Below are 18,314 nucleotides of genomic sequence, written 5' to 3' on the forward strand. Positions count from 1 at the left end.
TGGCTCTAGGGCTGTTCATGTTTTCCATACGTTTTGCAGCCATCGTAATTTCTCCTATGAGCTTGATGAGCTCTGCTAGATGCCATTACACAGCAGGCCTTCAGTATCTACATTTGCAGTGAAACCTTTCATATGTTCAGTGATACAGTATAGAAAAAAGAAAAATGTTTTTATCCAGTGAAGGTTTGACTAACACACAAACTTTATACAACCATTGCTCTGCTGTTTGTTTCGTTCATAGTGGCTCCTCAGAGCTTCGGTTTACTGGCAGTTGCTGGTAGTAGCCCAGCTTAATATCTCTCACTTCCTGCCCTTGTGTTTGAATGGATTTTCCCTCTGACATCAGGTGATTTTGATGTCAGACCGTTTAGTTTGCTTGAGCTACCTCATTTTAAGATTTTACAGAGAAAGATTTTAGGCTTATAAGCAGCTTCACTGTAAAATGCACTGGGTTTGATTAAACAATATTTGCTCTCTTGGAGTTGGGTTAGGTGCCTTATTCATTTATTCAGATCTCATTCTGTTATTTAAATAATTACACTTCTGATTTGACTTTGGTTCTTAACATTACAATGTCAGTTTAATGATACTTGAGGAGCTTTTATAAAGTGTAACAGGATGTATTATTCACAGCCGGATGGCTCCACTGTGTGTCAGCAGGACAGAATAGCAGCTGAGGGAAAAGTTTCATGAGGTGAACATATATATGACCACTAGATGGCGATCTTTGATTCCTTATTGCTTGATGCACTATGCCATGAATCACCAGAACGAGACCGGAAACAGATTCAAAGTGTACAACATCATTCCTATGGTCGTGTACAGATAGAATAAATAAATAAATAAAGATTTAAAAGGGCACTCGCTTCCATGCACCATTTTCTGGAGAAAATGTATTTTTGGTCCTAATAATCTCTTACAATTTAAACAAGAACATTGTACACTATTCAGCTATGTGAGAGAGCTCACTTTTCTTTTAGAGATAATAATAATAATAATAATAATAATAATAATAATAATAATAATAATAATAATAATAATAATAATAATAATGCATTAAAAAAAAACATAAAAAACGAACAAAAAATATACACTAACCGATTTCATCTTCGGCATCGGCTCGGAGTCGTGATGCAGAACTTTATTTTGTAAACCTTAACCGGAAGTGCTCTTCTTCACGCTCGGTAGCTTGACTCTGCTAACTGTCCACATTGGAGGAACCTCCGAGCTGTCACAACAAGCGTCAACCCACAGCCATGCCACCCAGCTCCATACTTGTGCAAATCAAGTACTAATCAGCCAAGTTATCGTTGTATTTTCTCCGGAGGGACTTTTTGAACAGAGTGGAGATGATTCTTTAAACGTTAAAGAGAGGATTATCATTCCCTGACTGATTTACGGACAGTTAACCGCCCGGCTGTTGGTCGGCTGTTGGTGTTTTTGTTCAACTGCGACAGACCCCCACATCATAACGAGGTAAGTTAAAGCAAACAGCTGTCCAAACTCCTGTATTTAATGTATTTAATTGTTGGTAACTTCAGCTGTTTGAATAAATGTAGTTTTAGTTTTTCGTGGTGTCCGGATGCGTGTGTGCTGCTGGTTGCCTGGACTACCGTTACTCGTTCATGTAACGTTAGCTGATAACGTTTAAAAACAGTGCTAACGATATTTAGTAACGTTACATTTAATAATATTAAAATAGCTGCAACTAGTAATTAATGCAGGCGTTAAGTGTGGCTAGTGAAGTGTGTAGGCGGAGTTTTTTTTTATCTTTTAAAAGCTGGGTTAGTTAAATTAATGGCTACTTAACGACCTGAGTAACGTTAGCTGACAGTGGTGGGGTGTAACGTTAAGTACACAAGTAACGTCCGACTCAGGAACCAGTTCCGTTACTATACTTGTGTAGTTGCAGTACTGAGTTACTGAGTATTTCCAGTATTTCCAAGTTAAGTTTTGAGGTCAATATTGTATTTTTAGCTACGTTTATTTTGAAAGTTTTAGTTACTTAGTTACTTTGCAGTGAGAGTATTAATACTAAATGTAATAAAGTAATAACTGATTATGTTTTTATGGTTTTTAAGCCACCTGGCAGTCTATAAAGTAACTTTAATTAGCTCCACGCTTTAATACACTTTAATGCATCCATAATTATAATCCAATAATATAATATATTATTCTCAAGTGGCACTTTAGTAAAAGTGTATTTTAATGCTGATACTTTTAAACTTAAGTAAAGTTTTGAATGCAGGACTTTTACTTATAACAGAGTTCATCTTCATCCGGTATTGCTACTTTTACTTGAGTAAAAGATCTGAATACTTCTTCCACTACTGTGTGCTGAAACTTGATTTATGTGTTTAATGTAAAAATACAGGTATAAACAGGATTAAATCGCCTTAATATTCCTACTAGTTGCTGTATTCATGATATTTCTAATAGTTTTTTGCAGTGCAGTATTTTTACTCCATGAACCGTGTTATGTCTGTTAAGAGCAAAACAAGAGCTTATTGTGTCATTAGTGTATGTCGTAGTATTGCATATGATGCAACTGTCATATAACCAACACGGCTGTACCAACCTTTAATTGTTGTAAGTTGAGTTTTATCATACTGTATATTATATACAGTATATACTCAAGTTGGTAAGTCTAAAAAAATGTATGTTGCAGAATTTTAACAAAAAAACATTTATGATTTTTGCAATTTTATCCATATTTATTTATAAACTGATTCAGAGCACTAAAACAAGGATATTGCTGTAAGAAATGGTCAAAAATGTATTAACTAAAATTGGACAACAACCACAGGAACTTCTTTCCAGAGGATCTCAGGCTTGTTCATATTCCCCAGCCCTAATATAAGCCCCACTGTAACTCAGCATATGCCACATGGAGGAGAGCCAGAGCAATGTAAGCATCTGGTTCACATTGATATAAACAGACCCTATTAGGTAGCTGCTCAGCTAAATGACTGGAGTTCATGTTTTCCCCTTTCTACTTTACAAAGAGTCTTGGGGTAATTTGTCTAAAGCCAGTGCACACAGATGACTCATCTGCTCTGTATGTCTGAGTCATATTTCACTGGCACCGTCCTAAAGTTAGCCACAGTATTCGACCGTTTGCCAGTCTGTTTTGGAGTGATGAGGACTCATTCTCTGCATTCCTCTCTGTACCCGTTCCTTCCCACTGTATTTACTTTTAAACTTTCCTCTCCCTTCACACTCTCTCCCTTTTTTCAGCATTTTTTCCACTCCCTTGCTGGCTTTTAAAGCCACAAGTGTGTTTTACACATTTTCCCTCCTGTGAATTTAAAACGAACATTTCTCACACACATTCTCCCCCCCCAACCCCCCCCCTCATCTCTTCTCCCTTTTGTCATTTTATATCCCTTTGTCCACCTTTCATCCTTTCCTCATTGTTGTGCTGCCCATCTTTCTCTCTACCCTCCCATGGCCCTTTGTCCCAATCTGCTCTAGCTCTTTCTATTTCTCTCTCTCTCATTACCTCCCTGCTCTCGCCATTTTCCCCTCTTTGTCTGTGCCCTGCCCGTGTCAGTGGTCAGGATACTGGACCAGTTACAGTGCCCCACCCTGCCCAACCCTGAGCAAATACCAACACTACAACCCAATCTCTGCTCCCTCTGATTATGATCCAGTATAGACGTCTGGCTGTGGCTTATTGGGCTCATGACACATCTGTATTAGACAGTTTACACTTACACTGCTGTTTAGACACCAGAGTGGGTACAACCTACTTTAAGCAGTGCCCATAAACTTGTCTTTGTGTATCCATAAGTCCTGTAAGTGAAAGTGAAAGGGATGACTGATAATGACACTCTCGAGTTTTGTTTCCAATTCCCACTCCCACTTCCCTTTGGACAGAGAACTGACGATAGCTGGTACAGTTTCATTTGGACAAACTCATCTTTAGTTACTTCCTCGACTGCTGTCCGTCATTATTAAGGCTGGTTAATTCTTCCAAGAGATTCACTGCAAGTGTAGCTGTAATATCACATGATTTAAATACACTTTAAGGAGTTTGTGCTCCTGGCTCTGGATGAACAGCACCTTCTGTGTGTCTGTCTGCACATGATTCCCACAGGAACTAAAACAGGTTTACATCTATCTATCATGGTATATTCCTGTCCCACTGAGATTTGCCTATTCATGGCTTTACAGACGACTTACATGTACATGAAGGAATCGTACCTCAAGGACACACAGTAGTGCAGTGCAAGAGTGACCAAGACATCAAACAAAAACCATAGCGTTCTCAGCAGCCCTTCAGTAGAGGAATGAGGAATGAGGCTCTTGAAATTGAATTTCAAAGGCTCTTTAAAATGTCCTCCAACCCACTCCAGGACAAAAAAGACTTTCCAAGTTTAGAGTATGAAAGAGCAATTGTAAAATGTATCTGGAGATCAAGGGGGTGATTAGCAAGGAAGTATGATGGGATCAGACCATTTCCACAGTATTCTAGTGGGAAAATTGGTCAAGGATGAGTAAGTGAACTGAGAGAATGAAGAAGGGGAAAAAAAGGAGAAGAAATGGCTCCGTGCAGGGGTGCCCTCTGCTTAAAGCCTCTCAACGTGCTACAGAGAAAGAAATGCAAATTGTGACAGAGAGAGAGAGAGAGAGAGAGAGGCGGTTGTTGCCGTGGAATCCAAATATTTGTGACCGTTGTTGCTATTTATTTGTTTTGTGCTCATGATAGGATCTGCAAAATGGTTAAAAGCATGTTCTAAATTAGAAAAAAAAGATAGATTTCAAAGTCTGAGGTTTGTGTTAATATAGCTCACACTCCACAAATCAGTAACCACATCCTCCTTTCTTAATCCAAATATACTGAGGGATATGAAAGAGTTAAAGCTGCTGTCAGTTGCTATTATTGTCTGTTTATGGCACAGACACATTTTCGCTCTTCTCGGTCGTCAGGCCCAAATGTTCACGTGAGGCATGAAATTAAAGAGAAAGATGTGAAGAAGACTTCAGTGGAAAAACATCTGAGTTGTGCATGATTGTAATAGTCTCCAACTGATTAACACACTCAAATTTAATTTAGCTAAATTGAGTCTTAACGCCCTTTTTGGGAGTGGAGCGTTGACAGTATGCGTGTGTGCTGACTTCCTGTCTCTATCTGTTCGGCGCAGCCACAGCTTCCCTTTCTGTCGTCTCATCTCTACCGCTCTTTTCAGTAGTAGTTAGTTACTGCTGTCTGCTGTAGTGCTGCGATATCAGACGGCTAATTCAAAACCATAACCATAAATAAGTCAGTTCTTCTGAGACACACACGCCTGTTTGATGGAGTGGAGGCACCGTAGGATACAGGACGTATTGTAAAGACTGGATTACAAAGCAGATTGCAAAGGTTAGTGGGGTTTTATTGTTTTTGTTGTATGATGCAGTCATATAAATGGAGGCTGTAGCGGCTGTCACAGAGCTGAATAACGCCCAGAGGAGTGGATAGACTTACATTTATAACTTTCAGAATTAAGTAACTTTCTAACATCTCACTTGTTTGTTTCACCACTTGAGTTGGTTCAGCAGAACAGAGCCGGAGAATCCACAATGTTACGGAGCATTTTAAAACGAGTGACGTTCAGCGTGAAAGACTCAATAGAGTGAAATGAATCAATACTTCTTACGGCACTCTCGAAAAAAATAAGAAGAATATATGCAAGTACTTGTTGTCTTTAGGCTGACTGCTGCATTTTTGTGGTGACTGAATGGGTTATGTATTAGCAGGCTACAAGAGGCCATTCTTTACTGTAATTGTAGGCAGAGCAGTGCTTGGCAGCCTTTATGTGCATTTAGTAGAAACATGCATCTTACAGCGATATCTATCGTAGATATTCGACTGGAAAAAGTTGATGTAGGTGGATAAATCTGTGGCTTTTTTTTAACTCAATTAACTCAAAATCAACTTTTCTTGTCCCAGGAGTTGGCACAGCAAACAGTAAAGCTTGTGAGCTGTGGTTTATGCTAATCGTCCGCGCTGTAAGAACACACTGACCAATCAGATGGCTCATCTTAAGATGCCTGTTACATAATGACCGTAGAAGCATTTCATAAAAGTTAACCTGGGTACTTTCTAACATGACCGCAGCGCAGTGCAGCTGAATTCAGGTGGAAGTCTCTCCTCTCGTCATCTTCATCACCCCTCTTAAACTGTAATACTTTGTCAAGATTTCTCTTCACTTTAAGTATGGTGGCTCAGTTAAGGTATGCTGCATTTGTGTGTGTTTTTGTCCCTCTTGAGTATTTTATTTATTACATTATGTCTGTATGTGTCTGCACCATGGCCTACTAACAGTGTCTGTATTTGCTCTTCATGCTTGTGTGTGTGCAGTTGGAGTTGTCTGTTGGTTTTTGTGTTTTATTTATGCCCCGCGTGTGTTTGAGCAGCAGGATCGCGTCTGTAGATTAGCTGGATTACAGACTGCCAAGATTAAGGAAGAGAGCATCTGTCAGAGACTTTCTGCTATCATTACTACAGCCACTACTACTATTACTACTACTGTGTCTTACACTGCACTGCTACTAATACTCTTACTGCTGCATCTGCTACTCTTGCCACTGCCACTTAAACTAATATATGCTATGTGCTGCTGTGACTACTGTTAACTAAGTAGTACGTTAACCACTTCTTCTGTTAATGCAGCTGCTACTGCTCCTATTTCTGCCTACTGCAGCCACCCCTAGTAGCACATCTATGTTACTATTTACTGCTGTTACTACTGGAATATAACTACCCACTGTTGCTGATGTTACAATTAGCGTGCTACTATTCGCTGCTGCTACTTTGGACCAAGAGGGGTTGAATGGCATTCTTCAGGGTTCCTTGCATTGTATTGTAGTTGCAAGAAACAGTCACAAGAAATGATTAAACTTTTATAAAATATATTATTATGCTTACCGCCTCCTAACCAATTTTTGGGGGGGAAACGTGTTTAGATTTATGTATTTAAGTGTGTGTGTGTGTGTGTGTGTGTGTGTGTGTGTGTGTGTGTGTGTGTGTGTGTGTGTGTGTGTTGGGTCTGGGTTGATCATTATCATGTTTGTAGTCAGTTATGATGTGTATGGGCTTGAAAATAATAGCTGCGTTGGTCAAAAAATATTTAGTATTTAGTTGAAGTTAGCTGTTGTGTAGATTTGTATTGTTTATTTTTGTTTATTTTTTTTACTTTTCTTTTGGCATTTCGCTTTATGTGGATAGTGTGAGGAAAGGAGTGAACGACATGCAGCAAAGGCCGGATTCAAACCCGGGCCCCTGCACTAAGAACTCAGCTTTGGAGTTATTTTTAAGGAAATGATACATGATACATTTAGTCAGTAATTGATGGAAAATAATATTTTATGTAATTTTATAAAAATGAGCAGATACATTTTAAACACAACGCAACCGACTTCAGTCCATAAAGTTGGAATCATGATGTGTATGGTGCTGTGCTGACCACATCCTGCAGGCATGTACTGATCAGAGACAGGAGTTTAAGGAGCTATGTAAAATACTGATCAATCATGTCTTATTATTTTTCTCTCTGTGTCTTTCAGTCATGTCTCGTAGGAGTTCCCGCCTGGTGTCCGGCGGCTACTATAATTCAGATGAAGAATCTGATTCAAGTAGCGTGACAAACATATCCTACCGTGAAAACCCTGTCAAGTACGTAACTCTAACTCTATGTGTGTGTGTTCATGTGTTTGTAGCTTGGATTTTAGTCAGCAGTTCTTATTTACAAACTGTAATGTTAAGCAATCTTTGTCCTCCCCCTCTTTGCCACCTCCCCCTCCTGTGTGTGTGTGTTGTCTTGTTTATTGTCATCAGGGTTTTCAAGAAGAAGGCGGGGACCCGCAAGGGCCGCTCACATACCCCGACTAGGGCCAACAGCAATGCTAGTTTTGACAGCCCCCAGCCGTCAACCACCGCAGGCCAGTATGATGGTAAAAACAATTCAACAAAACAAAAGTAGCAGTGCTGAAACAATTAGTTGATGAATCGCTTACACCATTTATAAAGCAAAATTGCTAAGCATTTACTGGTTTCCAGCATCTCAAGTGTGAGGAAATGTGAGTTACCATGTTACTGAGTATTGGACCGTTTTCACAATGGGCTCCGTAAAATTGCGATATGAAGGTTTTTTCTGCTATTTTATAACTTTAAAATAGAAGTTGTTCCAAAACAATTTAGTTTATAATCCCCTTATAGCAAACCCTCGTCACTGGTTGCTTATGTCTGTCCTTTATGACCAGTTCAGCTAAAGAGGTAAAACTATCAGTTATTTCACAAGAAAAAGGAAATTAGAGAGAAGTCAGAAAATCAAATTTAAGTCTTGCAACAAGAAAATAAATTAATTATTATATACATATTCACAGCCGACTGTTCTCTCTTTGTCTTTCCACATCTTCCTTGTGCCTCTCAGGTCTGAGTCCTTCTCCCTTGAGCAGTCCGACCCAGCCGACCATGAGGACCGTACCCTACGTTTCCACCATAGCCACCCCTCGGCCTGCCCTGACCCCGTCATCAAGCCGGAGTCAGACGCCCACACACTGCCCCTCGGTACCTCCAGAGAAGAGCCCCCACGCTGGGCTCTGCAGCTCCAGCAAACCAGGATTACACTTCAGACCCAACCACAAGGAGCTGAGTCAGAGCGGCGTGGACAGCTCAGGGTACTCGTCCTCTGAGGGCACTCATAGGAAGCCCACAGCCGCCGTTGCCGCCGCCGTCGCCGGCACCACCAGCAGCACCAGTAGCAACCGCGGTAACAGTGCGGCTCCCAGGACTGGATACCGAACCAGGATCAGCAGTGCCTTCTTTAGTCTAATGGGTATGGAGTTTGGAGGGTGTGTTTCTTTGTATGTGTGTGTCTGTGCATGTCTATCTGATAATCTCACTGTTTCCTGTGGTTTTGCAGACTCAGTCTCGTTGATGGCCGTCGCAGTACAGTCAAAAATAATGCATGGGGCAGCTTTAGGTATGATGTTGGTGTATTTGTTTATTTTTATGTATACATGCACATACTGAGTGAGATTATGATCAGTATGTGCAGTACATACTTGTGCTTGTTTTTCTAGCTTTGTTAAGACGATTTGTTCAGTACATGTCCACGTTTCCTCACGTATATACTGCTTTCACATGTCAGTAGGTTTGTGTTTTCACAATCGTTGCATGTGATTTGGCTCCAGCTTATCGAAATCCCCTGCAAATCAACTTTTCTTCTTGTCCCCCGCAGCTAATACTTCTTCACTCAGCAGTCACATGAAGAAGGCCTGTGGTCTGCTTCTCCTCCTCCTCATCTTGGTTCTATGTAAGTGATATAAACAGACTCAAGTTTGCATGTCATCTGGCATATGTTTCAACCACAACTTCGAGACACATCAACACCTCACGGGAGTGTTAGTTGTGCTGTGTCCTAAATGTTGATGTCATTTTGTCCTTGCCAGAAAGAGTTTTGTTTATATTTACGTATATTTTTTTAAGCACCTCTTTCTGTAGCGTGACAATAAAAATCCTATAAGACCTAGTTTCCTGAAGTCATCAGAGATTAGTGGCGCTCGGGGTCTTCCCCCAGGAAATTGGTTAGCAGAGGCGGTAGGGTCTGTGCCAGACGGTGTGTGTTTGACTTGCACAGCAGCTCGGCCTGGTCTGCTCTGCTTGTGTTTTGGTGTTTTCCTCACACATCCCCACCTCGATGTGACTGAATGAGTCACAGTAAAGTCATTACAAGTTTCACATGTCAGGGGCCTTTGATCTTAGTCAGGCGATGTTTTCTTTGTGCAGACTGTGTGTCTGGTTCAGAGTGCTGTTCTTAAGGCGCCGTTCCTCCTGTTTTTTTCCAGGTATTTGGTTCCTCCTACCTTTGTTGACCTCTCTCCTCTCCCGCATGACTGCCACAAAGACCCTGTCACAGACAAAACCCAAGAGTCAACCTGTTATCCCTGCCACTCCTCCTCCTCAACTGAACACCATGCATCCTACGCCTGTGGTGGTAGGGCAGATCATCTTCATCTCACTGGTTATGTGTGTGTTTGTGTGGAGGTTAAATTGAAATTGATTTAACTTACCGTAGCTATTGGTCCTCAAACCTATTTTTGTTTACATTTTGCAAGCCTGTACATAAACAATGTAGTATTTATTTCCTAGTCCACATTTGGGAATACAGGCATAATGATGAAGACTACAATAATGCCATAACTAACTAAAATGTTTTTTAGATGGACAAACATCTATTTATTTGGGGATTGTTGGCATGAAAAGGTGGGGTCTTTTTTGTTACCTGAATGTATTAAGAGTCTTTTTTGTCCTCTAGGATCCAGCCGTTGTGTCTGCTGCTGTAGAAGCGAACATGCGCCGTTTTATGGTAAGACACAGATTTTCTGCAAAAAAATATGGTATGTGATATATTAGCTCCACCGGCTTCACTTTGTTTTTCCAAAATTAGGCCTGCTCAATATAACAAAAACAAGAAAGTAATGACAGGAAGGGGCTAAAATAACTTTGAGGCCTCATATGTAAATCCAGGTTCCTGTTTCTGGAGTGTAACCTGTAACTGTGTTTGTTGCAGGGGGAACTGCAGTTGAAGCACGAGGAGCTGCAGCTGAAGCAGGAACACCTTCTCTCCCAGGTGAGAGGAACTCACTCTCTGTTTCTGATTCTGCTGTTCTCTGGGTTTTCTCTCATTCTTTTCCTCTTGTAGTTAACAAACTTGCTCTGTGTGTGGTTAAAAGTCCTGGTGAGGCCAAGGTGGAAGCAACACAGGGAGTAACAACAGGGTCAAAACCCAGAGGGACATCTTGTGGTGGTGATGTGGAACTGCAGAGACAATACAGGCACTTTTTCTGCAGGATTCTGTAGCTTTCTAAGTTTGTATTGTGTAACTCACAAGCACGCCGGAAGTGCAAACTAGTTCTCCAACTTGCTGTTGCAGACATCAAAGGCCTCATTCCGGATTTCAATGAATTTTGTTACCTATAAAGGCAGAATTAGTAGGGTTTGTCGGTTGCGAGTCGTAAAAAACAACAAAGGTTGATTCCTAGAAACAAGCCAAACTCAGCAAAATAAGAAAATACAGGCAGAGGGCGGGGTCTCTGCAGATACTGAAACCACCACACACATCTAATGGGTCATATGTGATGATTGAGAGGAATCATTGTGATTATTTTTGCATCTATACATTGTTATTAATCCTGCTCTTTCTGCATTAAAACCAATTGAATCTGTCTGGGTTTTAGGGTAACAGTCTGGTTTGGGTGGTGATCAATATATCAATAACTTCTTGGTCCAGCTATATCTGTCAATGTATTTTAATAGAAAACAATTCCTATGTGTTAGAGTTCTTGCTGACACTAACAAACTAACCAGCCTCCTTGCAAGGGTAACTTTGTTTTATATAGGATGAAGATGCACTCTGTATAGAAACCTGGCCTTAGAGTGTGTTTGAGAGTGACATCTGGGCTTCCAAGAGTGCACTTCTCATCAGTCATGTAGTGTTTAATTAGACCCACGATGCCTCTAGAAGCCTCATCGCCCCCCAGCACTTCTCCTCGAGTCCAGTAATAACTGACCCTATATTATCTTTCTGTCTCAGATGAAGGAGAGACTACAGCTGGAGGTGCAGGACATGAAAGCCAAGCTTGAGGTTGTGGAATCAGATGGTCGGATGCGTCTGGAGCAGGAGCTTGCTGGTTTGGGAAAGCAGATGGTGGATTACCAGACGGACAGCCGCTCTGCTGCTGCCAGCCTCAGCCTCAGGATCCAAGCTTTAGAGGCCCAGAATGCCGAGGTAATAGCGCTGGTGGAGATGTACACAACTGATAGGCTCAACATGTTTGTAAGGAAAGATAGAGGCATTCATAAATCCTGTCTCTTGTTCATGTTATGTGCTAACCTGCTTCCTTGAGATTCTGCGTCTATAATGTGACTGCCTGTTTCTTGCAGCTGTCCCAGGAGTGGTCGTCCATCAAGCTGATGCCTCCTCCCGCCCCTTGTCCTGATACCAGCACCATCCCAGTCCAAAACCATCTCACCCCAGAGCTCCAACAGGCCATGGAGAAGTGGCTCACTTACCGTATCAAGGTGTGTGGAGGGATAGTGACTTTCATGACATCTTACAGACGCTGAAACCCATCAATCTATCTATCAATCAATATAACCACAGTTCAAAAAAAATATTCTGTTGTAAAGCTTATTTCCCCTGTCATGTGGTAATTTTTGAGCTTCTGAATAATACAGCTTATGATTTCAGTATTAGTGTGTCTGTACTTTTTGCCATATGTTAATACATACATTAGTGCACACATATTTACGGTATGTACTGTATGTGAATGCGATTCAGGAGCAGGATGCTATCAGGCTTGGTGACAAAGGAGGCTGCTCAGACTGTGGACGTCCCGTGGCTGACAAAATGCCCGACTTTGCACTGGAGACTCAAGGTTGGGAACATCTGGATGTCACTGTCACATGACTTTATTTAACAATATTTAATACTGTGTGGTCACGCTTGCAGAAATCAAGAGCAAAAATATCGAGGTGGTAGAAAAATCAGTTGTAACAAATGTATCATAGCTGTTGTTTACAAAGGGGTCTTATTGATTTGTTTCATTGTGTGTGTGTGTGTGTGTGTGTGTGTGTGTGTGTGTTCATGCAGGTGCCAGTGTGATCAGTACCAGGTGTTCAGAGACATATCGTATTCGTTCAGCATGTGTGACCCTGTTTGGATTCCCTCTGTGGTACCCGTCTGAAAGCCCACGCACTGTTATTCAGGTATCATGATGTTCCCTCCATCCTATCTATCATTTCAAATCTCATTCCCCCAGTTAGTCATCATCCATTACCTTCCTTTCTCGTCTATCTTCTGAAGACATCTGACCTTTCTGTCTTTTATCATCTGCCCCTTTTCCTTCTCTATATGGGTTTTTTTTGTGAGCAACATATTATACAGTTTTTTCCTACTTGGCCAGACACTAATAGCTGTGTTTCCCAGGGCTACCCGGTGCTGCTCCCAGGGAAATGTTGGGCATTTCACGGTGTCCAGGGCACTCTTGTGATCTCTCTGTCACACCCCGTCACCATAACTCATGTGACGCTGGACCACCTGCCGCGCTACAACTCCCCCACCGGCCGCATCGATTCCGCCCCCAAAGACTTTGAAGTCTATGTGAGTGACAGAGATTCAGTATGGCAGCCCAATTAAACCCTGTTTAACTGACAGATACAATGAAAAGTTAAAAAGATTATAAATGTATTATATGATAGCAATGTTAAAAAGTAATATTGTTATCAGTCTGACTGCGAACAAAGTTTGGATGATTGTGGATTTGACATTTATGTCATTTAATATGTCATTTAGAAATAAAAGTATAATGTAGGCTGCTTAATGGAGCTGCATTTTACAGTTATTATTAAAACAAAATTGTAATTGGAGAAATTTTCTGAGACTTTTTCTGTTAGTCATAAGTATTCTGATTAGAAGGTGTAAATGCGTTGGTCATCCTCCATTTTTCCTCATTTTAAAGCCCTGTCACTGAGAGAAAACCATTGTCTCTGACGTGGTTGTGATTTCACTCTTTCCCAGGGAATGAAAAATGACAGCGAGGAAGGAACACTGCTGGGGACATTCACCTACGATGAAAACGGAGAGTCAACGCAGACGTTTAAGCTGCCTGTGAGTTCAAACTGTCAGATGTGAATAGGACTTGACTTAACTCCTTCCTCTTCTGGATAAAAAGTGTGTGAGCTTTTGTCTCTCTTGTTAAATGTTGACTGAAAATGTATTCTTCTCTTTCTATTCTCTTCTCATCTCCTGTGCCCCCACCCCGCTCATGCAGAATCCCAGTGACGTGGTGTATCGATTTGTGGAGCTGCGTGTCCTCACTAACTGGGGTCATGTGGAATATACGTGTCTTTACCGCTTCCGTGTGCACGGACAGATCTCCTCTACATGAGACACAAGACTCACTGACCGTTACGTGACGACTCATTCCACCATGTCAGAAAGTACATTTGACATGTACACTATTTAAAAAAGTAAAATTCAGTTGGTCTGAGGTGTGTTCAGGGCCAAATGCTACTGAAAAAATCTTTAGTGCTGAATAATCACTCCTGTTTTTGGTGTTTTTTTGATTGCTTAATGATACAGAAATCATAAGAGCTTTTTTGTGCACAATTTAAAGTGCAAACTTGGCTTTGAATAACTGTACAGAATGAAGTGTAAAATATGTTTCTGAAAACCAAAAATCTACCTGGTAAAACCATTTTGGAGCATAAAGTTCTGGAAACTTTATGCTTTTGGCCACACGAGAGTGCCACTGAATAAATTGTAACTTGTGTTATTATTAATTATTGTTGCTATTTGTCAGGTTTTTCCTACTTCACATTTCTCATAACATGACATTTCTTTACATTTTACCACTGAGCAGCTGCAGTGGACCAGATGAGTGTTAAATGTCTTGCTCAATGGTACTCCAACAAGTGAAAGAATAACTTTACTGACCCTGGTTGCAAGCTTGCATACATCAGCGATGAAGTGACATTCATGAAGTTAAAAGGATAGCAATCATTTCTAACGCACTAAATTAATTTCAATATTTACTATTTTTACGATATAAATATCTAGTTTTTTAAGTTCTCAATCACACATGCTAATTCTGTTGTTTTTGGAAGTGGTTGAAACAGCTGTTACGCCATTTTTTTATGGGACAATTATTGGTCTATGTTGTGACTGATGGGATGCTATAAACTATAGGTAGGAATTCTACAGAGGGCAGCAGTGAATGTTTTTTAATCAGTATTGTTTGTTATGTTAAGTTAAATTTGGTTTAATATTCCTATGAAAGATCAAATATGCAGCTTTGTAACTCTTCTTTTGTTTTCTCTTTTGAATTTGTCAGTTATGATTTTATTACTTGAATACTTGAAACTTCTTTTTCTAACCTGTTTGAAAGATGTCATGTTGACTTCATGACATCTGTGTTTCTATTTCCTTGTGCATAACACCATTACATTTTATAACAGCCAGGAAAGAAAGGTGTTATTTATTTGTAAAACGAGAACATTCATTTATGAATTCATGCTTCAAGTCATATTTTTATTACTTTTCCAACATGCCAACGCATGGTAAATCATCAAGTTTACCATTCAGTATCTTTCAAATACTATAATAATATGTTTACACAAATATTGTTTGGACTGCACACGTCAGAACTGTGTATTCAGTCATTTCTCATGTAGGCTTATTCTTGGTTTCTTTATTGTGCAGTACATTTAGACAGGAGGTGGTGGAGACAATTATAGATATTAGAAATTATGAAGTGCACTAGAGGTAAATCCAGGTTAAATCCAGTGTTTCTTGCTCTTTTCCTCTATTAGACACTAGTCTTAAAAGAGATGTAGAAAGAGAAGCAAATGAGATAGAGAAGCTGTTTTACAAGACAAAATCATGTTTTTAACTTTTTGAGTGGTGTGGGTTGGAAATGAATTATTTTGATATAATTTGTGCAGGTTACATACATTTATAATCTTAACGTATTGCATTTTGTATTTAAACTGATTATTCAAGGTAATACAAGAACACAGATATTTTTTTATTTTACTTAATTTGTTAAATACCTTGATTTTGCATAACCATGAAGTAATATTTGCCGTTCCTAAGAATCTCTTGATCTTCCTCATGGTAGACACACTTTTATTTAATATGTTAAATTCAAACTTGATTGGCTTTTGAGATGCGGATGATGTCAAATGTGTGTTATTATACACTGTACAATGTCTCTTAAATAACCTAAACAACATTTGTTTTCATATTTAAAAGCTGTTGAACAGCCTGTACATTCTTAAAGCTTGTATCTTTGTGCGCATGCTCTTTCCTGAACACACAGTACAGCGTAAGTCTCTTAGATTCTTGTTAGTGTAAAGCTGTAAAGGAAACACAGAGAATGCTTTGGTTTATCAGGTTCACTTTCTCAATTTAAAAGACGAGACAGCTTAAACAATAAACTCAGACGTTCATTGCCATTGGTGACAATTGTTTTCTCTTTTCATTTGGCACATCCGTGTGTCAGATACTGCCTAAAGGTGTTCTCCAGAGTATTTGACTATCAATGCCTATTTGTAAGCCAAATTAAGATGTTTTTCTGATTAATTAAATTAAACATTGTAATATTTTTTTTTGTCATTGTCATGTTTTTTTGTTATTGTTTTAGAAAGTATTTTCTAATGTTGCGTATCTTGTTGGGTGAAAACATGCTTACTACAGAGCATGTTCAGAGTATTAAAAGACATACAGTGACTACCACTACAATGTTTGTCACCAGAGGTAATTGTGTAATTTCTCCAAAATATCTAATCGAATATAACTTAGGGATGAGTGAGTACACCGGTATCTGTATCTCTGTACCTGTATTCATATCTATCCTCAGAATGGGCGGGGCTTAATCCAGAAGAGTGTGGGGCTAACAGGGAGTTAATTTAAGCCTGAAATTGTTATTGTTATTGAAAATAATTTACAGAAGAGCCTCAGAATTGAGCTTCAGAGCATTGTTTATTATCAGAAGTGTAAGAGAGCTATTTACAGAACAATTCCCTTTGTTACTTTATTTATGAGTACAGATATTAACGCTTTATACTCTACTCGCTAAACCCTAATATTAAGCAACAACAGCTACAGTCCAGGTCTTCCATTACATTTGGTTCTCCAATTCATGAGCTGCTCTAAACTGTAGCCACACTTTTTGCCTCAGCAGTTGAGCCACGGTGACATCCTATCTTGGACAGCTGTCTGGTCCGGACCAGATAACTCAGAGGCTGAACGAAACTGCCCATGGAGAGAGCAAAGTAAGTCACACCAGTGATGACTGAGAAGGGTTTGAATTGATTGGGACCATACTGCTTAAACAGGTACTCGCCGAGTGGCGGGAGGTAGTGGAAGTTGACCTGCAGCAACGCATTCAGCACTATCTTGAATGCTCGCTTTTTCACTGGATGGACTTCCTTTTTGTTGGGCCCTGATTGGCGGAGGGACCTGAGAATCAGGATGTTGCAGGTAAATATGATTGCCATGGAACTGCTCAAGAGCACAAATATCACAGTCCACTTGAACATTGAGGAGATCTTCACCAGACAGCAACAACCAGCAGTTATGACGCCCACCACCGAGCACAGCGACAGTCGCAGTTTAGGATCCTTAAGGCGAAGGAAGACCAGCGGATGACAGACGGCCATGTAGCTGTCCAAACCCAACATGCAGAGCAGTATCGGCCCTCCTCCTTGATTCAGACCCCAGGCCAGGAAGTTAGCAGCTTCCATTGTTTGATTGCACACGAAACGGATGTACTCGGCGAGGACCATGAAGCAGAACAGCATGTTGAATAGTGCCAGGTTGAGTGTGAAGATATCTGAGGTGGAGCAGATACCGGGTTTGTGCAGCAGGAGGCGTATGACCAAAGCGTTGGTTGGTATCCCCAGTGGTGGCACTGAGACCACAGTGGGCAGGAAGTACCAGACAAGATCACCGACCCCCGGTACTGTGTGGTTCGGACTGATGGTTCTGTTGTCATTTAAGTTTTCCATCCCCATGGCTTAGTTGAGGACGAGGTGCTGTCTCTGTTGAATGTTTAAGTTGAATATCTATCAAGAGAGAGGATACTGTGACTGGTGATCTGGTGAACATGTCAGCAAAGAGTTGACATGGAGCAACTTTAGCATAGCATAGCATTCATTTGGAAATAACCGTGGGAGCTGTAGAACCACATCACGCATTTTGACATTTAAGGTCCAGTGTGTAACATTTAGGAGGATCTGTTGGCAGAAATTTAATGTAATATTAGGTTTGTTTTCATTGGTGTATAATCTTAGAAAATTAGAATCGTTGTGTTCATTATTTTGATCAAGATTGTGTAAAGGGATTGTGATGTTTAATCCTATGCAGGTCAGTGTTGTCAGATGAGTAACACCAACACATGTTGCTCCCTTCACATCCAAAAAAACAACATCCTGCTATTTTATGTTTGATGCCTCCACAAACATTACATCTATACTTTTCATAAATTTCCATTTATCTTATGCCAGGTGTTCTTTTGCACAGTCTATCTAGCTTGTAAACTTGATGCAAATTAACTCTAATGGCATGTATTCGCATCATTGTTGTTTTTGATTATTAAACATGAGGTTGTGAGTGTTTTTTCAGTGTCTTTAAGCATTCGTCATTCAGTCGTCGTTTCTGAGATATCTTTCATTGAGTTTACATAATCTCGTGTGAGCTGCACAATAAAGTGCTGTCTTTTACTGGTTGTCTCTGCTTGAGCAGATTTATTACCATCATCAA

The 18,314-nt window shown here is 40.2% G+C and overlaps 1 protein-coding gene across 4 annotated transcripts; it reads left to right on the forward strand.

Moving 5' to 3' along the window:
• The first annotated feature begins 1,199 nt into the window (after positions 1-1,199).
• On the forward strand, positions 1,200-16,156 carry LOC127354799 (SUN domain-containing protein 2). 4 transcript variants are annotated; one of them, XM_051385016.1, is made up of 16 exons: positions 1,200-1,476; positions 7,552-7,660; positions 7,823-7,938; positions 8,418-8,822; positions 8,910-8,969; positions 9,228-9,302; positions 9,835-9,983; positions 10,305-10,355; positions 10,560-10,619; positions 11,583-11,777; positions 11,933-12,070; positions 12,330-12,426; positions 12,642-12,757; positions 12,978-13,151; positions 13,569-13,658; positions 13,822-16,156. In XM_051385016.1, the coding sequence occupies exons 2-16, from the start codon at positions 7,554-7,556 to the stop codon at positions 13,936-13,938; spliced, it is 1,950 nt and encodes a 649-aa protein (XP_051240976.1). In that variant the 5' UTR covers positions 1,200-1,476; positions 7,552-7,553; the 3' UTR covers positions 13,939-16,156. The 4 variants fall into 4 exon arrangements, with proteins under 4 accessions (XP_051240976.1, XP_051240978.1, XP_051240979.1 ...); XM_051385018.1 differs by having other exon boundaries at positions 7,823-7,926; XM_051385017.1 differs by lacking the exon at positions 1,200-1,476 and adding an exon at positions 5,150-5,365.
• The last annotated feature ends 2,158 nt before the right edge of the window (positions 16,157-18,314 follow it).

The sequence above is a fragment of the Dicentrarchus labrax genome, unplaced genomic scaffold (genome assembly GCF_905237075.1).
Source record: "Dicentrarchus labrax unplaced genomic scaffold, dlabrax2021, whole genome shotgun sequence".
Classification (NCBI taxonomy): Eukaryota; Metazoa; Chordata; class Actinopteri; family Moronidae; genus Dicentrarchus; species Dicentrarchus labrax.